Source organism: Genypterus blacodes, unplaced genomic scaffold, assembly GCF_046128005.1.
Source record: "Genypterus blacodes isolate CSIRO-AG114 ecotype Tasmania unplaced genomic scaffold, CSIRO-AGI_Gbla_v1 ptg000008l_1, whole genome shotgun sequence".
In the NCBI taxonomy this organism is placed as follows: Eukaryota; Metazoa; Chordata; class Actinopteri; order Ophidiiformes; family Ophidiidae; genus Genypterus; species Genypterus blacodes.
The window spans coordinates 945001-963442 of NW_027466822.1; the positions used below are offsets into that span (position 1 = coordinate 945001).

Consider the following 18442-nt stretch of genomic DNA (forward strand, 5'->3'; position numbering starts at 1 on the left):
TATTTTAACTAAATCTGATTTACATCCAGGTATTTTAAATAGTAAATATTGGGGAAAAACAACAACAATAATGTACATATTCGTCTAAATCCAACACGTTGATTATAACGAATCAATCATGTACGTTTGTATTTTAGACGTATATAATATTTACAGGCACGTGGTGTGTGTGAGTGCGTGTGTTAGAGCAGGTTTAGAACTCAATTGGACCAAACGTGAAAATGTGTGTGTATATGTGTGTGTCTCTGTGTGTGTGTGTGTGTGTTTGTGTGTGTGTGTGGAGTTGAAAACATGGATTAGTCACAAATTTTAATAAAAACAATAAGTTAAAGAGAAAAATTGCGCCAGAATATCACAGCAGCTCGTCACTTTTTAAGCCACTTTGTAATAATTACTGAGCCGTTAGAGCGCGAGGTGTTAGTCACGTTACTGATTGAACACTTTTTAATATTCATCAGAACACACACACACACACACACACACACACACCTAAAGCATCTCACGGGCCTTGAACCTGGAACCACAGAGGCGCTCAGACTGGAGGAGAAGCGACGCAAAGAGTTGTGATCTAATGTCAGATGAGGAGTTTCGCAGAGGTTTGGCGCATAAACACGGCCTCCATTCTGCTCTGTGTGTGTGTGTATGTGTGTCATCAGTATAGTATCTGTTTGTCTCTCAGCTGCGAGTTCGAGTCCCAAACGGCTCGCTGGAGAAACATATTCGAGGAGAAACTGGAATGAAAGTGAAGCGCGACTTTGCTGAAGCTGGTTGGAGCTCTTTGAATGTGTGTGACGAGGAGAAATATGGAAACTATTGAGCCATAACAACCAGTAAAGCAACTCAAAACTTCTACTAATGCGTCACTCATTTAAACACGCATTGTTTTCATTATTATTGTGATATTACAGGAACTATTTCACCGTTTCACCTCTAAATAATCAGCATACGCCACTTCGCTCTGCTGTCAATCACGCTGCCGTCATACAATTGAACAAATTCTGCAATTTCTCACAAGATTTAATGTTGAAATGTGGATAAATCAGTTGGACGATTTCAGTTCAGATTATTAAAAGAATTCAAATATCATATAGGTGAAAAGTGACGCAGTGACGCGCCGCTTTCTGCCTTCCAGCGCGCGTAAAAGAGACGCAACTTTCTGACCGAACCGCGAATGAGAATGGATCCGTCTCAGTGTGTTTGTGTGTGTGTATTTATGTGTGTTTAAAGTTGGCCTCAGATGTGAAACACGGCCGATCCGTGACTTTTACGCGTAAACCGCCGGCGGGATTGCGTTCTGATCGCGACCACACTGTGTGATCGCGACCCCGGCGGTGATGAGGAGCTCTGAGACGCTCACATTATTTACGCTCTGCAGCTTGGAGCCCTTCATGAAGACTGGGGGACTCTTTGAACTCAGCTTTTGCATTGACAGACCCTGATTCAGAAGCTCCAGGAGGCTCCAGTGTAACATTCGAGAGGTCAAATGTCATGTAGTAGTAGTGAGACATCCATGAATAATGTGTGTTTTCCCACATTTAACCCTGTGTCCCCTTAACCCCCCCTGTTCCAGACCTCCATCCCTCCCTCCTGCTCGCTCCTCTCCCCATGTGTGGACCCACTTATCTGTGCACATGTTATATGGGCGTGTCCGTGGCTATTAAAGTGAAGATTAGATAGCAGAGGTGTGTGGGAAGACAGGAGAAGAGCTTCACTTCTCCCCTAGCTGTCTGTCTCACTGCCCTGTCCAGGTTGATGTTAATGTCCGACACAGACACCCTGCGGCTCGGGGGACGGTCTCCTTCCTCCTTTTAGGGTCAGCTCGCTCTCCTCCTCTTCCCCGCAGTTATTCCCTCTCTGGTGAGTTGGGTACACACTGTGGTGTGATGGGTTTGGCACCAGTGTGTGCATGTATGTGCACGTGCACGTCTGTGTGTGAGTGTGTAAGTGTGTGTAGATGCGACTTAAGTGTGCAGGGAAGTTTGACCTTGTGACCGTTTCCCTACAAGAGCAAATATTAGTGTGTGTATGTGTTTGCGCGTTCCTCTGCGATATGATATTTCGTACTCCACCCTGTACACGTGTGTGTGTGTGTGTTTGTCATGATCATATTTGTCTGTCCTCTGTGTGTGTGTGTGTGCTCTGAGTCAGTGTGTGGTCCCTGGAAGTGTTAAAGCAGAGTCTGTGTAGCGCGCTGGCTGTGGTTTGTGCGGCTTAGTGTCTGTCTGTTTGTGACTCTGAGTGTGTGTGTGTGTGTGTGCGTGCGTGTGTGTGTGTGCATCCCCTAACTGGAGGGGTGATGCTATAAAGGGTCCCTGTTAACTCTTTACGCCCGTGTTATCAAATGAGATGTTTATGAGCGAGCTAAACGTGTTTGCCAGAAGGCCTTTGTCTCACCCCCTCATCCATCTTTCAGTGTGTGTGTGTGTGCGTGTGTGTGTGTGTGTGTGTGTGTGTGTGTGTGTGTGTTTGTGTGTGTGTGTGTGTGTGTGTGTGTGTGATGGTTTTTAACCCCTGTACACACCCGAATCCCCTGAAGCTTCAGAAAAAAATTGCGCAATCATATTAACGTGAGCGTGTGTTTGCCATAAACGTGTCTCTCTCACCCGTTTCTCCACATCACTGTGCTCCACTCACACATCTGATGGCTATAAACAACACATTTCCCAATAACGATACCTTGCCGAAGTGCAATCATTTCTCATAAACACTCACATCCACTTCCTATTTTCTTCCCGGATTTGTCTCCTGAGTTTGGTGAATTATAAAGGTCAGTGCTGAGTGGAGATCATCTGTGTGTAAGGTAACTAAAAGTAGCGTTTGGATACTTTCTCCTGCTGCATCTCATTTCTACTGAGCCACAGGTGAATGGTGGCTGGTATTTACACAAAAAAACTCTGCTAAACTCTTCACAATATCAATTAAAATCATTATTTCATCATTCATGTAGAGGATTATATCAGATTGGATTTTAATCTGTCACTTTCAATAAGGATTTGAGGACATTTTCCTCTTAATACTACCATGTGTGTGTGTGTGTGTGTGTGTGTGTGTGTGTGTGTTTGTGTGTGTGTGTGTGTGTGTGTGTTTATCTTGCCATATTTACCCGTGTTACAGAGCCCAGCATTAACCAATAACCCTAATAAACCTGCTATCAAAGTGGATGTGAAACAGGAAGAACAGTTTGGCTGTGGACACTTTGCTGCCACTCCCACTGTCCTCTGCTATCAGTGCTAATAATGTCCACACACACACGCTCATCGTCTCTGCGCAAGTCTGGTTTGCATGTTCACGTGTCCTATCACAACGGCCACACAGATACTGAGCCCAGACTGTTAGAGCGGCACAGCAGCGGCAGGAGGAGTTTGTAAGTTTGACTTTTATTCTTTGGAGTCTGAGGTCGTATTTGACACTCTGGCATCGGTGGGTTTGTTTTGTCTGTTGCTTGCTTGGTTTGTTTGCTTGTCGGCAGGATTACTTGGTGGCTTTTCGGGGCCTGGGAAGAACGTATTCAATTCTGCAGCTCATCGAGAATCCAAAGGGAAGATTGATGAGATTATATACTGTGTGTTTTCTCAGGTGCACCATAGATAAACACCAGGCGTATGAATCTCATGATAGAGTGTCAGTGTAGGTGCAGTTTGGTCCTGATGTGTGTGATGTGTGTGTTTAGACTGGAAATGCAGTGGCAAACATGCAGCAGGAAAACACTTTGAAATATGTAACATTTAAAGAGATCGATCCAGAAAAATATTACATTTATAACAGTTGTTTCTTTCTCTTTAGGTCAGTTTATAAAACAAGACACATTTGGCAGAACGTTCACCATATTAAAGAGCTTTATATTTTTCAGTTTTTACCTCAAATTACAGCTTTTTCCCCCCTCTTTATTTGATTAATTCTGATGTTATGGAATACTCACTAGTTGAAAGTTGTTGGCAGTCATCTAATGCAGCCAAATCTGTTTTTACAAATAAAACATTTTCAAAATAAAAGCCCCTTTTGAAGTTGTTTCCCTGAAAAAATCTCAGGTGAAGATTGCAAAAAAAAAAATCTTATTCTCCCTTTTCAGATTTTTTTGAGAACTTTTCAAAAATATACAGTAAAAAGTTGTGTCTTAATATTTTGAAGAGTGTGACAGAGATTTAGAGAAATTTAAAGGAGCAACTGAGAGGAAGAAGTATAGAGTGTAGATGATGAGATGTAGAGTTTTCCTCTGCTGCAGCTGCTGGACACGTCACCAACCCCACATGTCCTTCAAATGGACGTGACTACCAATCAGTGTCTGTCAGCCGTCTGATTTGTAGAGTTTAGACTGACTCTGAATTACACCTCAGCCTTGCTCCTGTGTGTTTATTCCTTTGAGCTGGACATATTGTTTATAGGTGTGTTTGTTGTTGTGTCTTACTCTTCCATTTCTCTGGGTGTGTCTGCATTTTTCCTCCTTCCAATCTTACGTTTGGCCCCTCGGTGTGTATTTGTTCTATATGTCTAGATCATAGTCATAATGTGCAATTTGATAGACGTGTATTATCAAAATCTGAAGTTGTCCTTGTATCAAACATAATGTGTAATATATAATTCTTATATGGTGTAACTATGTGGCATTGAGATGTAGTAATGACGAATATAGTAGAGAATTCATTTTACAGTCTTTGATAAGTATGGCTGTTGCCCAGAGAAGCAATCAATGGGGGACGTGTCGTGACCCGTCCTTATCAAAAAGACATTACACTCGCTGTCCGTCTCCAAAGCAGAAATGCAACAGCTCCTCTTATCGCTCCTTTATTAACTGCTTTAACTATGGCAGGCATCATCAGCAGGGAAGATGGATTAAGGATGGGGCTGATTGCTTTTCAAATTGATAGCAATCTGAGAGAAAGAGTTGTTGTGTTGGTAAATCTATCGGATGTATTGATACACGCTGTACAGCCTCGTTCTGTTATCAGGCCCTCGGGGACAAACCATTGTTGCCCAACATACCCATAATAATTACATTAAATAGATGAGCATTTATCAGTGGTTCACACCCCATACCGATTGTGATCCTCATCCTTTTGTAGTGAGAGAGACAGAACAAGAAGAAAAGAAAGAGGCATGATCTGTAAATTGATAAATGAGTGAATAAATAATAATAACAATAGATGATTACACATGCTGCATCTTCTTGTTGTGCTGCTCACACTGTCATACTGGCTCTATCAGTGATGGAGTATGATTCTGGATTTTTTGGTGCAACCATAAACACCTGGAAATCAGTTGTTCACAAAATGGAAGAAATTGTTTTAAGTATTTGACCACGATGGCATTTATTGTAACAACTTTCTAAAAACCTTAAACCTTCAAAAGAAACTACAAAGAATTCTAAAGTATCAAACGTTTCCCCGAAGAACATCTGAGTGGAGTTTATGTACTAATTGACTCTCTGTTTGATTGAAGCTGGTGAGTGTGATGAGGTGATGTCTTTGGCAAAAAATGCTCAGCATGAAAACATTCTTTATCTCTTGGGTCAAATGCCAAATGAAATGTAATTGAAGCAGGATGTGTTGGGAGATAAAGAGATGCGAGGAGTACGCTGCCTATCTGCTAGTGTGTGTGTGTGTGTGTGTTCTGGGTGAGATGATGAGATGTCGGCGAGGCCGGGGCTTGATAGGGATCATCAGGAGAGCTGCAGACGTTCAGGTTGGGACCTGTTAGTGAGGAAGACGCAGGGCCTCAGACGCGTGTCAAAGATGCTCTCAGAGGAGCTCCAAATATATCATTCACTCTTCATAGATCATCTGTCTGGAGGCATTTTCACTCCTTAAATGGATGTATGTGATTTTTTATATTTTCTCTCATTTGACAAAGTATTTTGAGCAGATGTTTAGGAAGTCAAGAGAATTGTGAGGAACACTGTCATAGCTGCAAAGCCTGAGGTCGTTGCTTCTACAAACACATCCACTGAGACAAACCCATAAATCCCGACCTGCCCTGAAAGCCTCATTCCTGACCGTTCCGTCATGTCTGTAACACGAGGACATCAACATGTAACACACCAGCTTAGAGACGAGACAAACAAGGGAACGTTTGACCAGGGTTGACCATGATGCAGCTGCTGGCCAATCAGAACAGAGCAGAGCTTTGAAGGGGCCGTACCTAAAAGGACCTGTTTTCACCCAGTGTGCACAATGGTTAGAATGGATTTTTTTTTTTTAAATTAAGATTCTAAATGTAAAAAGTAAAGATATGTGGATTTTATTCAGGGTTTTCTCCTTGGCAGCCAGTGGATTTGTTTCAGTCTAATATTATATTCTGTTGCGCTTTATTGCAGCTGTGACATTGTTAGTGGTTAGATTTATTTTCCTGAGTGAGTCCCACCACGTGAATTATAGCTACTAGTGTACATTGCAGTCTGCTCATTGTAACTCTTTGAACTGTTTTTATGTTGTTTTTATTAAATTCTGCCACTTGCATATTTGTCCTTTGCCTCTTTGCCTCCCACACTTTTTAATCACGTCGAGGCTAATGCTTTTAATTTATTAGTTATGTTGAAATTTTGCCCAAGCTCTTAATTCTTCACAGATTGACTCTCTTTGTGTTGTTGATGTGGTGGGCGGCGTTTCTCGGCCGAGCAGTTAGGTAGAGAGGAAAACACGAGAGAGAGAGAGAGAGAGAGAGAGAGAGAGAGAGAGAGAGAAAGAGAGAAAGAGAGAAGGGTGTTGGAGGGGGGAGACAGACAGAGACAGAGGGACACCACAGTGGGACAACATGTCAACACCATCTTTTGTTGAGAGTTATGACTGCCGGAGCTGTAAAAGCTGTAGAAACTATAAAAAGAGGCGAGTGGGGGCAGTTTCTAATCAAGCAGTGTGGATTATGCTTCACTCAAACAGTCGCTGTGGCCAAATGGCTGGCCGGTGTCACTCAGTGCAGAGACCCTCCGTGTTTTTCCACTTCCAAAAAAGCGGGTCACTGACTTGATTTCCATACTCTAATATGAAAACCTTCCTCTCTCTTCAACATTTTCCACTCGCAGTACCTCGTCCGTCTCTCCTCCTGGCGTCCTCTCCCTCACTGAGGGTCACACGTGACGGCTGCTATTGTCCAGGGGGCTGCTATGTAAATAGGAGGCGTCCATTTGGCTGCTGTGTGATACTTGGCATGTGTACCCCGTCAGGCCTGGCACAGCGTCTAATGGCATTACCCTATATTAGATGTTTGGCTAACACTCTCTTATCAGGGGACACTCACCCACAAAGCACACACACACACACACGCACGCTGGTGTGTGAGTGTACGTGTGGGTTGTTGCCTCCATATGCGATGACGTATACTTGCTCATTCACACCACACACACACACACACACACACACCATCCATGTCTCCTGTGAAAAATGAGATGAGTGATAAGAAATAAAAATATTCAAAATCTGAGATATAAAATGACATCATAACTTAATAGATTTTGAGTGAACATTCTGGAGAAATAACTACTAATTATAATCATCAAATATAGGCTAGTAAAAGGTGAAACAATGTACTTGGGGAAGAAGAACAAAGTCTTCCTCTGGTGCTACTCAAGAATGTCCACTGGCTGAACATAGTGGAGTAGTTGAGTAAATGTATACTTTGTTACCTTTTCACTGTGCGTCACTGACCTCTCGTCCCCCCCGTGTGTGTCTCTGCAGACTCGTTCTCTCTGGCTGGAGCTCCTCTGGCATTGTGGAGGGGGATGGAGCGCGGAGGGGAGAGTCCCATCACGCAGGACAGCCCTGAGCGGAGGGGGGGCAGCCCTGACCTCGGAGGGCTCCCTCCGCCGGGGAAGAAGGGCCGCCTGGAGCTGAACGGGAGCCCCACAGGGCCGCGCATACGCCACAACGGAGCCACGCAGAAGTTCCTGGGAGGTAAGCAAGAGGCAATTTAACCCTCTGAAGGCAAAATGGACTTTTCTTCAATTTATGGGAAAAAATATCCCAAAAGAAAAAGCAAAAAGCAAAATGGAGAAATATAAACTGACAAAATCTTTGCTTGAGAGAAAAGTTGGAGAAATGAAATGAATTTTTTGTCATCAAAAAAACCACATGACACATTTTTGAGCTATGTGTGTTTGCAGGTTTGACAGAAATTTCACTTTTTTTCAACCTCTAAAATGTATCCTGGTTTATTTCCATACAAAACAGTGGCAGAATTTTCAGAAACTTTGATAATATGTACGACAACATTTGATCTGACTTTGGATCCAGATCTGCTCGGTCCATTTACCACCAAATATGATGTATTAAGGGTTGACCTCGTGACCTTTAGGGCTCCATATGCACCCTCAGGCACCAGGTCAGTCTATGTATCAAATACTGTATCTTCCAATGACGCTGGTCTTCTTACACACACACACACACACACACACACACACACACACACACACGCGCACACGCACACGCACACATTGCTTATTCTAATGACTCCTCCTCTTTGATCATAGCTCATTGCCCAACAAGTCCAAACTGCAGCCAGCACTTTCAGTTCCTTTCTGTTTAAAATAAAGCTGTTTTCAGTCGAAACAGAGTAAACACACAGATATTGGAGACGGTCCATTAAAAAAAGATGCCAACAGAAATATGAACTGAGCATCAAGAGCTGCCGTAATCAAACACATAGAAAGCACCACCTGCTTGGGAAAGAATCCTTTGCATACATGTAGGAGGAAAAATGAATATTCTTGGGTTGTTGTGTTAAAATAGGGAAAACAAAGGGCGCTCTTTCATCCTGCCAGGTGTCCCGGGGCTTTTTCAGCTTTTGACTCTGTAACCAACGTGGTAGTGTTTTGGGAGAGTAGTCGTTACTGAGAGCACATACACACACACACACACACACACACACACACACTGCTAATATCAAAGTGTGGGCCAGAGCTCTATAATCCAGACTTACCAAATAAACATGATTTATATGGTCACTCTGGGTGATCGATCCCTGCAGTCAGTGTGAAAGTTGTTTGTCGCTCATGTGTGTGTGTGTGTGTGTGTGTGTGTGTGTGTGTGTGTGTGTGTGTGTGTGTGTGTGTGCACTGTATGTACCCACATGTGGACATTCCTTGTTTTCAGCTTTGAAGCTCTTGGATTCCGATTATTCATTAAAGAATGAAGGACATATTAGCTTATTGTGACATGCCAAGCTATGCACCCTAGTAATGCTAATTGCCAGAGAGGAGGAGAAGAACAAAGTGAACAAATTACACCAAATCCAAATAAACCAAATCCAAATGTGTGGTGCCGACCCGCAGAGACACTCTGGAGTCTGCTGTCTTGTCGTTAAGCAATGTCCAACTTATGCATCATACTAGGCAGAGTTCCACCATATTTATCAGCTCTATTTACTTGTAGGTCAAGTTACTTTATTCACTAAAAAGAGCGACTCAAACAGCAGAGGCCCTGAACACAACATTCTGTCGGCCTGTGACATAAACAATATGATCATTTCTGCTCTCTCCCACTCAGCATTGAAGCGTTATGATGCTTACACTGTGTGAAGCATCGAGCCAATCTAGTCATTACGCCATCAAATACAAATATCCTGGATGTAAAGTGTATGATTTTATTCACATTTACCCAAAACTAACTCTGACACATTTGGTATCTTTGGAAACTTTGGGGTCTCCATTAGAATACAGAATAAACGTCTACGGGTTCCAACAATGCTTGGCAGCGCAGCGGCAGTTTGTAAAGACGAAGAAGAAAAACAAAGCGTCATGGAACTCAGATGCTACCGCAACAACGTAGACGCGGAGCATCTGTAAGTCGACACGACGGAGCGAGCGAGCAAATGGTCCGATGTCGAGAATAAGAGGGGAAGACGTTTCCGTTTGAGAAAAGTGAGGAGGGACAAGGGAGGGACAGAAGGAGGAAGGGGTTTGCTGAGCGGATGGCGGGCCTGTAATAATGACTGGGTGTCTTTGAAGACAGGAAACTCGACGTGTCTCCTCCAAACCACACTGCTGTCATGAAGAAGGGGGGGCCACACACACACACACACACACACACACACATACATACATAGATTTACAGTTCGGGCTTACACTCACCAGATGTCCGCATTCACAAACTCATGCATACTGACACACTCACATACACACACTCACACACACACACACACACACACACACACACACACACACACACACACACACACACACACACACATACATCTCATTCTAATATCCCCGTCCATTCATCCTCATACATATTAGAGGGATTAGAGGTTTGAGGCAACATCCCATCATCCAAACCAGATCATACAGGCAGTGGGCAAATCACAGGACAGTGGATATAGGAGAAGACAGACGGAGGTAGAGACAGACGAAGGGAGTGAGACAGAGGGAGAGAGAGAGAGTGAGCGAGCTAGAGAGAGAGAGAGAGAGAGAGAGAGAGAGGAGTGCTGTTTGGAGGGAGCTGCTGTGTGTTGACAGTTATATTTCCCTGTTGGGGGAAATTCACTTACTTGAATTGGCACGGCGCTCCAGTGTGTAATTCACTCCATGAGAGCCCGGAGGACTGGGAGCAGAGTGATTAATGAGGAGGAAATAGAAATATAGGAATTGACTGATTAAAACAACGGGTAGGATGGGTCTGGGAGGGAGGGAGGCGAGGGGTGCACCTCATGTGTTTGTATGGACGTGTGTGTACGTGTGTGTGTGCGCGCGTTGGACGTGTTTGAGGCATATGTGTGTGTGTGTGTGTATGTATTGTGTGGCAAGCATGCGATAAAACACATTGCTGTGCCCTGTGTTATTAGTGCTGGGAGGCTGCCTAATGCGCTCAGTCCATCATTTCTTTAGAGCGCTTTAATTAATTGCTAGTTGACAGGTGGCCCAAAACCAAAAGCCTTTTAGGAAAAAGGCTGATATTGGAGGGGAAGGAATGATAAAAAAGCACGGGAACTCCGGGAATCGTGCAATGAATAAACAGCGGAATATTCTATAAATAATTTCTCAAGAGTTTGCGGTGAATCAGAGGGGACAGATTAGAGAGATTTCTGTGTTGCTGTGATCATTTAGTGACTCCACTCTGAAATCTTTGGGAAAACACAATGATCCACTTCTGCTGCTGTCACATTGTCAGTTTCGGGCCTCAAGCTCTGACAATGTGCAATACATGATCCTTATTACAGACACTGGTACTTCAAGCACCCCCTGGGCTGTGTGTGTGTGTTTGTGTGTGTTTGAGGTCCTAATATGAGGTTTGTCTGGACCCTTGCCCCATTCACAGCACAATTCATATTAAGCCACAGACTGAAATTCTACATCTCTGCGTGCTGAAGCTCAACATTCCAGCCACAGCAGCTCCGCATTTATTAATCAATATAATCGTTTCAAAAGTCAAACCTTTCCTGTTACACAACAAGGATCCGTCAGATTCTTCGGAATAAAGACTGAAGGATCCGGAAAAATCTGCTTTGGTTGTCACATGGCCTGAATCAGCACATCTGTCATAAACAGCCCATATATGGTATCATCAGCGCTTTTCGTATATTCTACAGCAGCTCTTATCTGTGTTTTGCATATCTAAATGTCTGAGGATTGATCAGGTGTTTAACTTTCAACGCTGTTACACAAAGGATAAAGGGATTACAAGCTTGAGCACAATCCACATGTGTTTGTTGCTGGTGAAACACGGCTGCTGGCAGGTAGAAGCTGCAGATGATGGAGTCAACACAGGAAACCAAACACCAACTCAATCTGTTTGTTGTTTTCTGCCCAACCGTCTCCCTCCCCCCCTCCCTCCTCCCTACTTCCAACAGGTCTGATGATTCCCGTCTTCTGCGTGGTGGAGCAGTGCGACGGAGGCGTTCAGACAGATGCCTGCGAGGGGAGAGAGGAGCACGCGGAGTTTGTTCTGATCAGGAAGGACATTCTCTTCTCTCAGCTGGTGGAGACGGCGCTGCTGGCCCTGGGCTACTCGCACAGCTCAGCCGCACAAGCCCACGGTCAGTGACACACATGCTATGAATTATCTCCTCGTCGTCTCTCTTGCCGTAAGATCGTTCTCTTGCCACATGTGGTTGTTCAGGGCCTGGATAGCTCAGTCGGTAGAGCATCAGACTTTTAATCTGAGGGCCCAGGGTTCAAGTCCCTGTTCAGGCGTGTGCTTTAATTTCTTCATAAGAAAACTTTCAAATCTACATGAAAAATCCCCTCCAATTTACAGCAAATATCTTGAAACCCAATTTAAAAGTTCTGCATCCAGTTTATACACTTATATTAATGTGATTTACTTCATTTTTCCGAAAGAACTATTATTAAAATCCAGCACATAGGGCCTTTTTATAACAGTATGAAAAAGGGCTCCATCCATTAGTAATAGTCATATTTTCCAACCACCAGTGTGTGTCTGTGTAAACTACCACTGATGCAGAGTTAAATACCACACAGCTCACGGGTCAAGACGGCAATGATCTCTGAAAGCAGAGACTCGCCTCTCCCTCTAATCAGCGGCACTGGGCGAAGAAGAGAAGCGCAAACTGGATGAAGGTCGTCTGACACCAAACTGTGACAGTGGCGGCGAGCGCGCGCGAGTGTTTCAAAAAAAAAAGCACACACACAACGCGAGACAAAGAGAGTCTGTAAAAGTCATTAAAGATACAACAAAGAGCTGGACAGGAATGTCTCCGCAAGACAGAAATACATTGTGTGTGTTTGCGCGAGTAAGCATGTGTGTGTACAGTACGTGTGAGAATGTTTATGAAGCGGAGGAACAGAATAAGTCTGTAATTTATTGTTGCACACATGGAAGTCATCTGCAAGCAGGACAGCGTCATTTACGGCTGTCTTTGCTCAAGTATGCAGAAAATTCCATGTGAGGAAATTGCCTCACATTGATATAAAACGGTAACAATAGAGTAGCAGTGAGCAATAGAGCCGCTGAAATAGCCAAAAATGGTGGGAAACCCCCATCTGGTTGAAATCTCATTGTGTGTGTGTGTGTGTGAGTGTGTGTGAGTGTGTGTGTGTATGATCTCCAAAACCTGGGAAATATATCTGAGTATTCCTGCAAATAATGTGTCCACAACCACATGGAAATACTGATAGGACTGTACTGTACAGCACCATGCCAGAGTGTGTGACTGTGTGTGTCCTCATAAACAGTCAGGTTATCCCTTTTACTGCCTCAAGGCCAACAGCTCTTATCAGATCTCTTTCTCTGTTCTCCTCCACCCCCCCCAAGCCACACACACACACACACACACACACACACGCACACACCTGAAACAGACAACAGACACTGTACTCCTGACCTCGCCTCCCTGTTCTCCCCTCGCGAGCGTCACACTCCACAACAAATCTGCCTCATGTAGCAATTTAAGAAACCACCTAATACGATAAACTTACTACTACTCATCATTCAAGGTTATTTGATAAAATGCGTGGGACAGTTCCAACAAAAATCTAACTTGTCTCACTTTGTGGACGTTTGATTTGAGGGGACATTGGTTTGATTTGTTTGTGCAGATGATGAGATGTCACATCGTGTGTATCTGCACACGTTCACATGATCTGCAGCCGTTTCCAAAGCCAAGTTGTAATCATCGAGAAAGCTGCATTTGTTTACAGTGAGCGGTCTTCTTCTACTCCTTTATTGGCACACGGCCACATTTGGCAGCGCATTACCGCCACTAACTGTGGATCGGTGGAATTGCATCTTGCATTGATTTAGTTTGGAGATTATTTTTTGGGGAGTTTAATTGCTTTTGAACTAAAGATTTGGATCCAAATTAGGAACTAAATATACTTAAACCCAAACTCTACAGCAAATCTAGAATAGGTTCCTTGCTCGGATTTGTTTGATATTTCTAATGAGCATAAAGATGATTGATAATGAAGATATTAAGACAGATTAGAATACTGCCGGCCTCAAATTTCGATCCTGAACAAACAGCAAAAAAAAACTTTGCACACTCACTTGAGGAGAATTTTCACAACCTTGGGATCTGTTTGGCAAACTGTTTTACACCCAAGCACTCAAGCAAAGGGAGCTGCTAACAGGAACAGTTCACTCAACTACATGATGTCACCGTAAAGCATTTGTCTTTATAGCCCCAGCAGTTAGTCTGCGGGAGAAATACCGACACATTTAACAATATAATCATTATTACTTCCACCAGAGCTGTAGCTGATGGAGAGCCTGCTCCATTCTTACGTCTAAGCTTAATGTTGCAGTGACGAGATAAACAAGCTTTACTTGTGTAATATAATTTAGAGGAGAGAATGACATTCGCATTTGAACTTTGTGAACTTTGAAAAACACTCATCATCATTAGTCCGATCCTGCAGATAAAGATTTCAGATTTGAGAAATGGTCCTAAATGAGATCAAATACAGTTTCAGCATGTCAACATTTGACATATTGCACAGTGACCAAAATCATCAGTAGAAAGCTATAAAACTAACTCATACTTGGTTTTCCATCTTTGGCTTCGCTGGTCAAAGGTTGTTGTTTTCTTTTACCTTTCTGAGGACAGTGATAAAGTTTAATGTGATGATATTCTTCATCATCAGCCCTTTGGAGCGACTGGAAGCTTTAGTTGTATTTGTACTGGAAGAACAGCAAAATCCCAACCAGTTTGCCAAACACTGTATGAAGTGAAGTGATGGTGGTGTGTCGTGCCCAAAATATCAGCTATGACCCTTTCGGTCTATTCAGTCAATATGGAACTTTGATCATTTCCTCCAATTTTGGCTTCCTGTTTTTTGTGTATTTGAGTATAAACGTGGTGGCGCGGCCCTTTAATATGATCTTTACCTCTATACATCATGTGAAACTGGACTAAGCACTTTTTATGACCTGAATATTTCCTGCTGATCTCTTGTGCAAATGTCTCTCTGTCCTTCCAGTGTAGACAGTGTATTAGTTTAATCTTCACAGCAGGTGAAGGGAATTTCCTTTGTAATGGCCAGAACTGCACAAAATGTGTTAAAGTTAAAGGCTAAGTTGAACTCAATGACAAGTAAACAACAAACATCCAACAGTGTTCATCTACAATAATCCACTATTTATTAGGCTCATGTTTTTCTATCATATGAAGAGGAATTAGAATCAGTTTGAACCTCAATGTGCCTCAGGGAGGTCTCTCTCTCTCTCTCTCTCTCTCTCTCTCTCTCTCTCTCTCTCTCCCTCTCTCTCTTTCGCTCAGTCTCTTGCTCTCAGTCTCTCTCTCTTAGTCTCTCTCTCTCTCTTACTCTCTGTCTCTCTCTCTCTCTGTCACTCCCTCTCTCTCTCTCTCTCTCTCTCTCTCTCTCTGTCTCTCTCCCTGTGCCTCCCTCTGTCAGTCCCATCAGTGTGAATGGAAAACAGCCCCATCGGTCGCCCGTCCACATCAATGGGCTCCCCTCTAAAAACACACCACACCAGGGGCTTCAAAGGCAGAGACATCAGGCCGGGACATCACAACTGCGCACAAACAAAACTCTGCGACGGGACTTGAACACAGTTCACACAGTTCACTTACAGTGTACGCACTCACAGGAATATACACACGCTTGTAAACTCTATTCAACTCATGCAACCATGGAGTTACACACACACACACACACAAAACGCACGCAGATACTCCGCATAGAATACAGTGTGCACACACAGTATCAGACGCAAAACACACACACGCACTCCCCCCAACTTTTCTCAAATGAATACTTTTTGTTTTTTAAAACAAGCGTTTATGTTAAATGAATAATTTCTGGCTTAAATTATACATTTTTTCCCCTGTGGTCCACAACCAAAATTACACAGAGTCCCTGCTATTTTCTCCCTGTTTGAATTGTGTCCTGCATTCTTGTGTCCCCGTGGTGTATTTAAAGTCCCCGCCGAGGACCACGGGCTTTCTTTAATTAGCTCGGCCCAGTAATTAACTGGGAGATATTGTTTATTTCGATTATAAGGGTCTGAAGGCTTTTATAGAATGGATGGGAGCAGACCTGTACTTTACGGGTTGAGACAGTTAACATTCAACAGTGGTCAGTGAGCGAGAGAGAGAGAGAGAGAGAGAGAGAGAGAGAGAGAGAGAGAGAGAGAGAGAGCATTGTTTCCATGCCACGTCTAAAAAGGTCACAAAGGTCATTCCTCTCGACTGTGTATTATAATAAGCTCATATTAGATTTATTTAATCAGTTATGTCTTTAAATCCACATAGACACAGTCCAGTACAGTAAAAAAGTATCAAGGTCAAAAACGCCACTATAGTCTTCAAAGTCCAAGAGGTCATCAGGTCAAAGTAATTTCATACAAGTCACAAGTGTGTATCAGGTCTTGGCACTGAAGTCTCCTTATATTATATAATATTCTTTTCTTTGTTTGTTTTTGTAATGTTCTCCCCTGCTTATAATTTGCTGCTTGTCTAAAACAAAACAAAATCTGACTTTTACTTATACTTTAAGTATTTTAAGTTGAACAAAACCACCACACTAATAACAATAACTGAAAATACATTTGACCCTGCAATCTAAATGTCACATCACACTGAGAAATGACTTACACTGTAAACTCTGAGAAAAGAACTAACAACAACCAACGACTCTCAGATGACTGACATGTGACCCAACGTGTCACCAGGCCACAATTGACCCAGATATGTACAAATAAATGAGTGATGAGAAGTACATAGAAGTACATAGAGAGAAGTACATAGTAAAATAGTAAATACACATGTGGTCATGTGATGTACCTGTAATGACACGTCTGTGAGTAATAAGTACCAAAATGCCCAGAAGTGAGAAGTCATATTATAGCTCGTGATAGGCTAAGGGCTTCTCCATACTGTGGTCCCATTGGCGGAGGGCCGGACCTCCGCCAATGGGACCACAGTATGGAGACGTGACAGATGTGACAGACGTGTTCCAGCAGAGAGGAGGACTCCCTAAAAACAACAACATGACAGATTTTCACCAGGCAAAGTTTCTCATGGGAGAGTAGTGAGCGACGAGACGAGTCAGGCAGACGTGTTGGGGTTTCCCTCGCTGTGTGCCAGGGGTGGAACCTGGAACCAGTTTGGTAGAAGCCATATATATGTGTGTGTGTGTGTGTGTGTGTGTGTGCAGCCTGCTGAAGCCATTGAGACGTATTCTATCATGGCACAATGGGATTACTGTGTGCACGTGTATGTATGTGTGTGTGCTTGCAGGCATCCATGCGTGCAGGCAGGCCTGTGTGAGTGTCGATGAGACAAGTCAAAGACGCGAGTGTGTGTTTGTGTATGGATTTGCGTTTGTGTGGATGGGCAAACTCAGACATAAGCCAAGCCACCAGCCAGCCACATGAAAGCACGTCTTTGGGAGGTGGAATTTTAATGTGGAAATGGGAACAATGATTTCTACTTTTAAATGTGGACAAGAAGCAGACGCCATTGAACAACAGACCAAAAATGATGAATCAATTATTAATGCATTTACCATCACATTGTGAGTGTGTGAGTGTGTGTGTGTGTGTGTGTGTGTGAGGCTGCGCTAATGTGTGGGTGTGAGCTTGCGTGCGAGCTGGCACATGTACACGTCCACTTCTCTGTGTGCCGTCATGTGCTGTCTCTGCGTTTGTGTTTGTCTGCTTATTCATGCGTTTCTTTCCACCCAACTTGGCATTAGTGGAATTGTTTATGGCTTATTTTCAGATGTGTGGACACTGCATGTGGGAGAACACCAGAAGAACCATTTCTGTGCGTGTGTGTGTGAGAGAGAGAGAGAGGAATAGACAGCACGTGAGGAAGATGGGTCAGATTTAATGGTGCCTGCAGAGCTGGAAATGTTCATTTAACATTGTCTAGATGGTTTGAAAAAAAATTGCAATCCTGTTTTTGATGCAAGTTTGATCTTTTAGGGTTTTTAAAGGCCTTTTTAATGGTCTTTGGCTCCTCTGGGACTCCTCCCCACCCAGAGGGTCCACTTCATGCTGTGTTCATAGTGGATTAAACGATGTTTCCTCTGTATGACCAGATAATGAAGAACACAGCCCAGCCTGGCTGGAATCAACGATAGAACTGAGCTATAAACACAGTGAAAAAAAGAGAAAAGAGACAGATCAGAAGGATTTGGAAGAGAGGAAAAAGTGGCAGAGGGACGACGATATGGAGGGAGAAGAGGTGGGAGGGTGAGGGACATGGGAACAGAGTGGGAGAGCGAAAGAGAGAGAGAGAGTGAGAGCGACTTCTCAGGACCCGTCTGGGTCTAATTTAAAGGATAATGTGATTAGCATTGTTTAGTTTTCACAGCTCCAACCAGTCTCAATGAAGTATATCTGTGCGTGTATATGTGTGTGTCCATGTGTGTGTGTGTGTCCGTGTGTATTTGCATGAGTGCATGGACTTATACATATGGTATGTTTGTGTGTGTGTATTTTGTCTAACTGACACGATAATGATTAATCATTAATCACCACACCCTTCATCTAGCTGGCTGCACCTATATGACTAAAGATCTGCTCCACTA

At 43.4% G+C, this 18442-nt stretch overlaps 1 protein-coding gene and 1 non-coding gene across 5 annotated transcripts in view; both read left to right on the top strand.

The window, feature by feature from the left end:
* Positions 1-18442, top strand: part of satb2 (SATB homeobox 2) — a 40192-nt gene that overhangs the window by 1428 nt on the left and 20322 nt on the right. For all 4 annotated transcript variants that reach the window (XM_076155537.1, XM_076155547.1, XM_076155557.1 and 1 more), the window contains 2 exons: positions 7668-7883; positions 11773-11958. In XM_076155537.1, the coding sequence (XP_076011652.1) occupies positions 7712-7883; positions 11773-11958 (358 nt within the window). In that variant the 5' untranslated portion in view covers positions 7668-7711. The remainder of the gene's footprint in view (positions 1-7667; positions 7884-11772; positions 11959-18442) is intronic.
* trnak-uuu (transfer RNA lysine (anticodon UUU)) lies at positions 12043-12115 on the top strand. The gene has a single exon. It is a non-coding gene; the product is annotated as a tRNA-Lys (tRNA).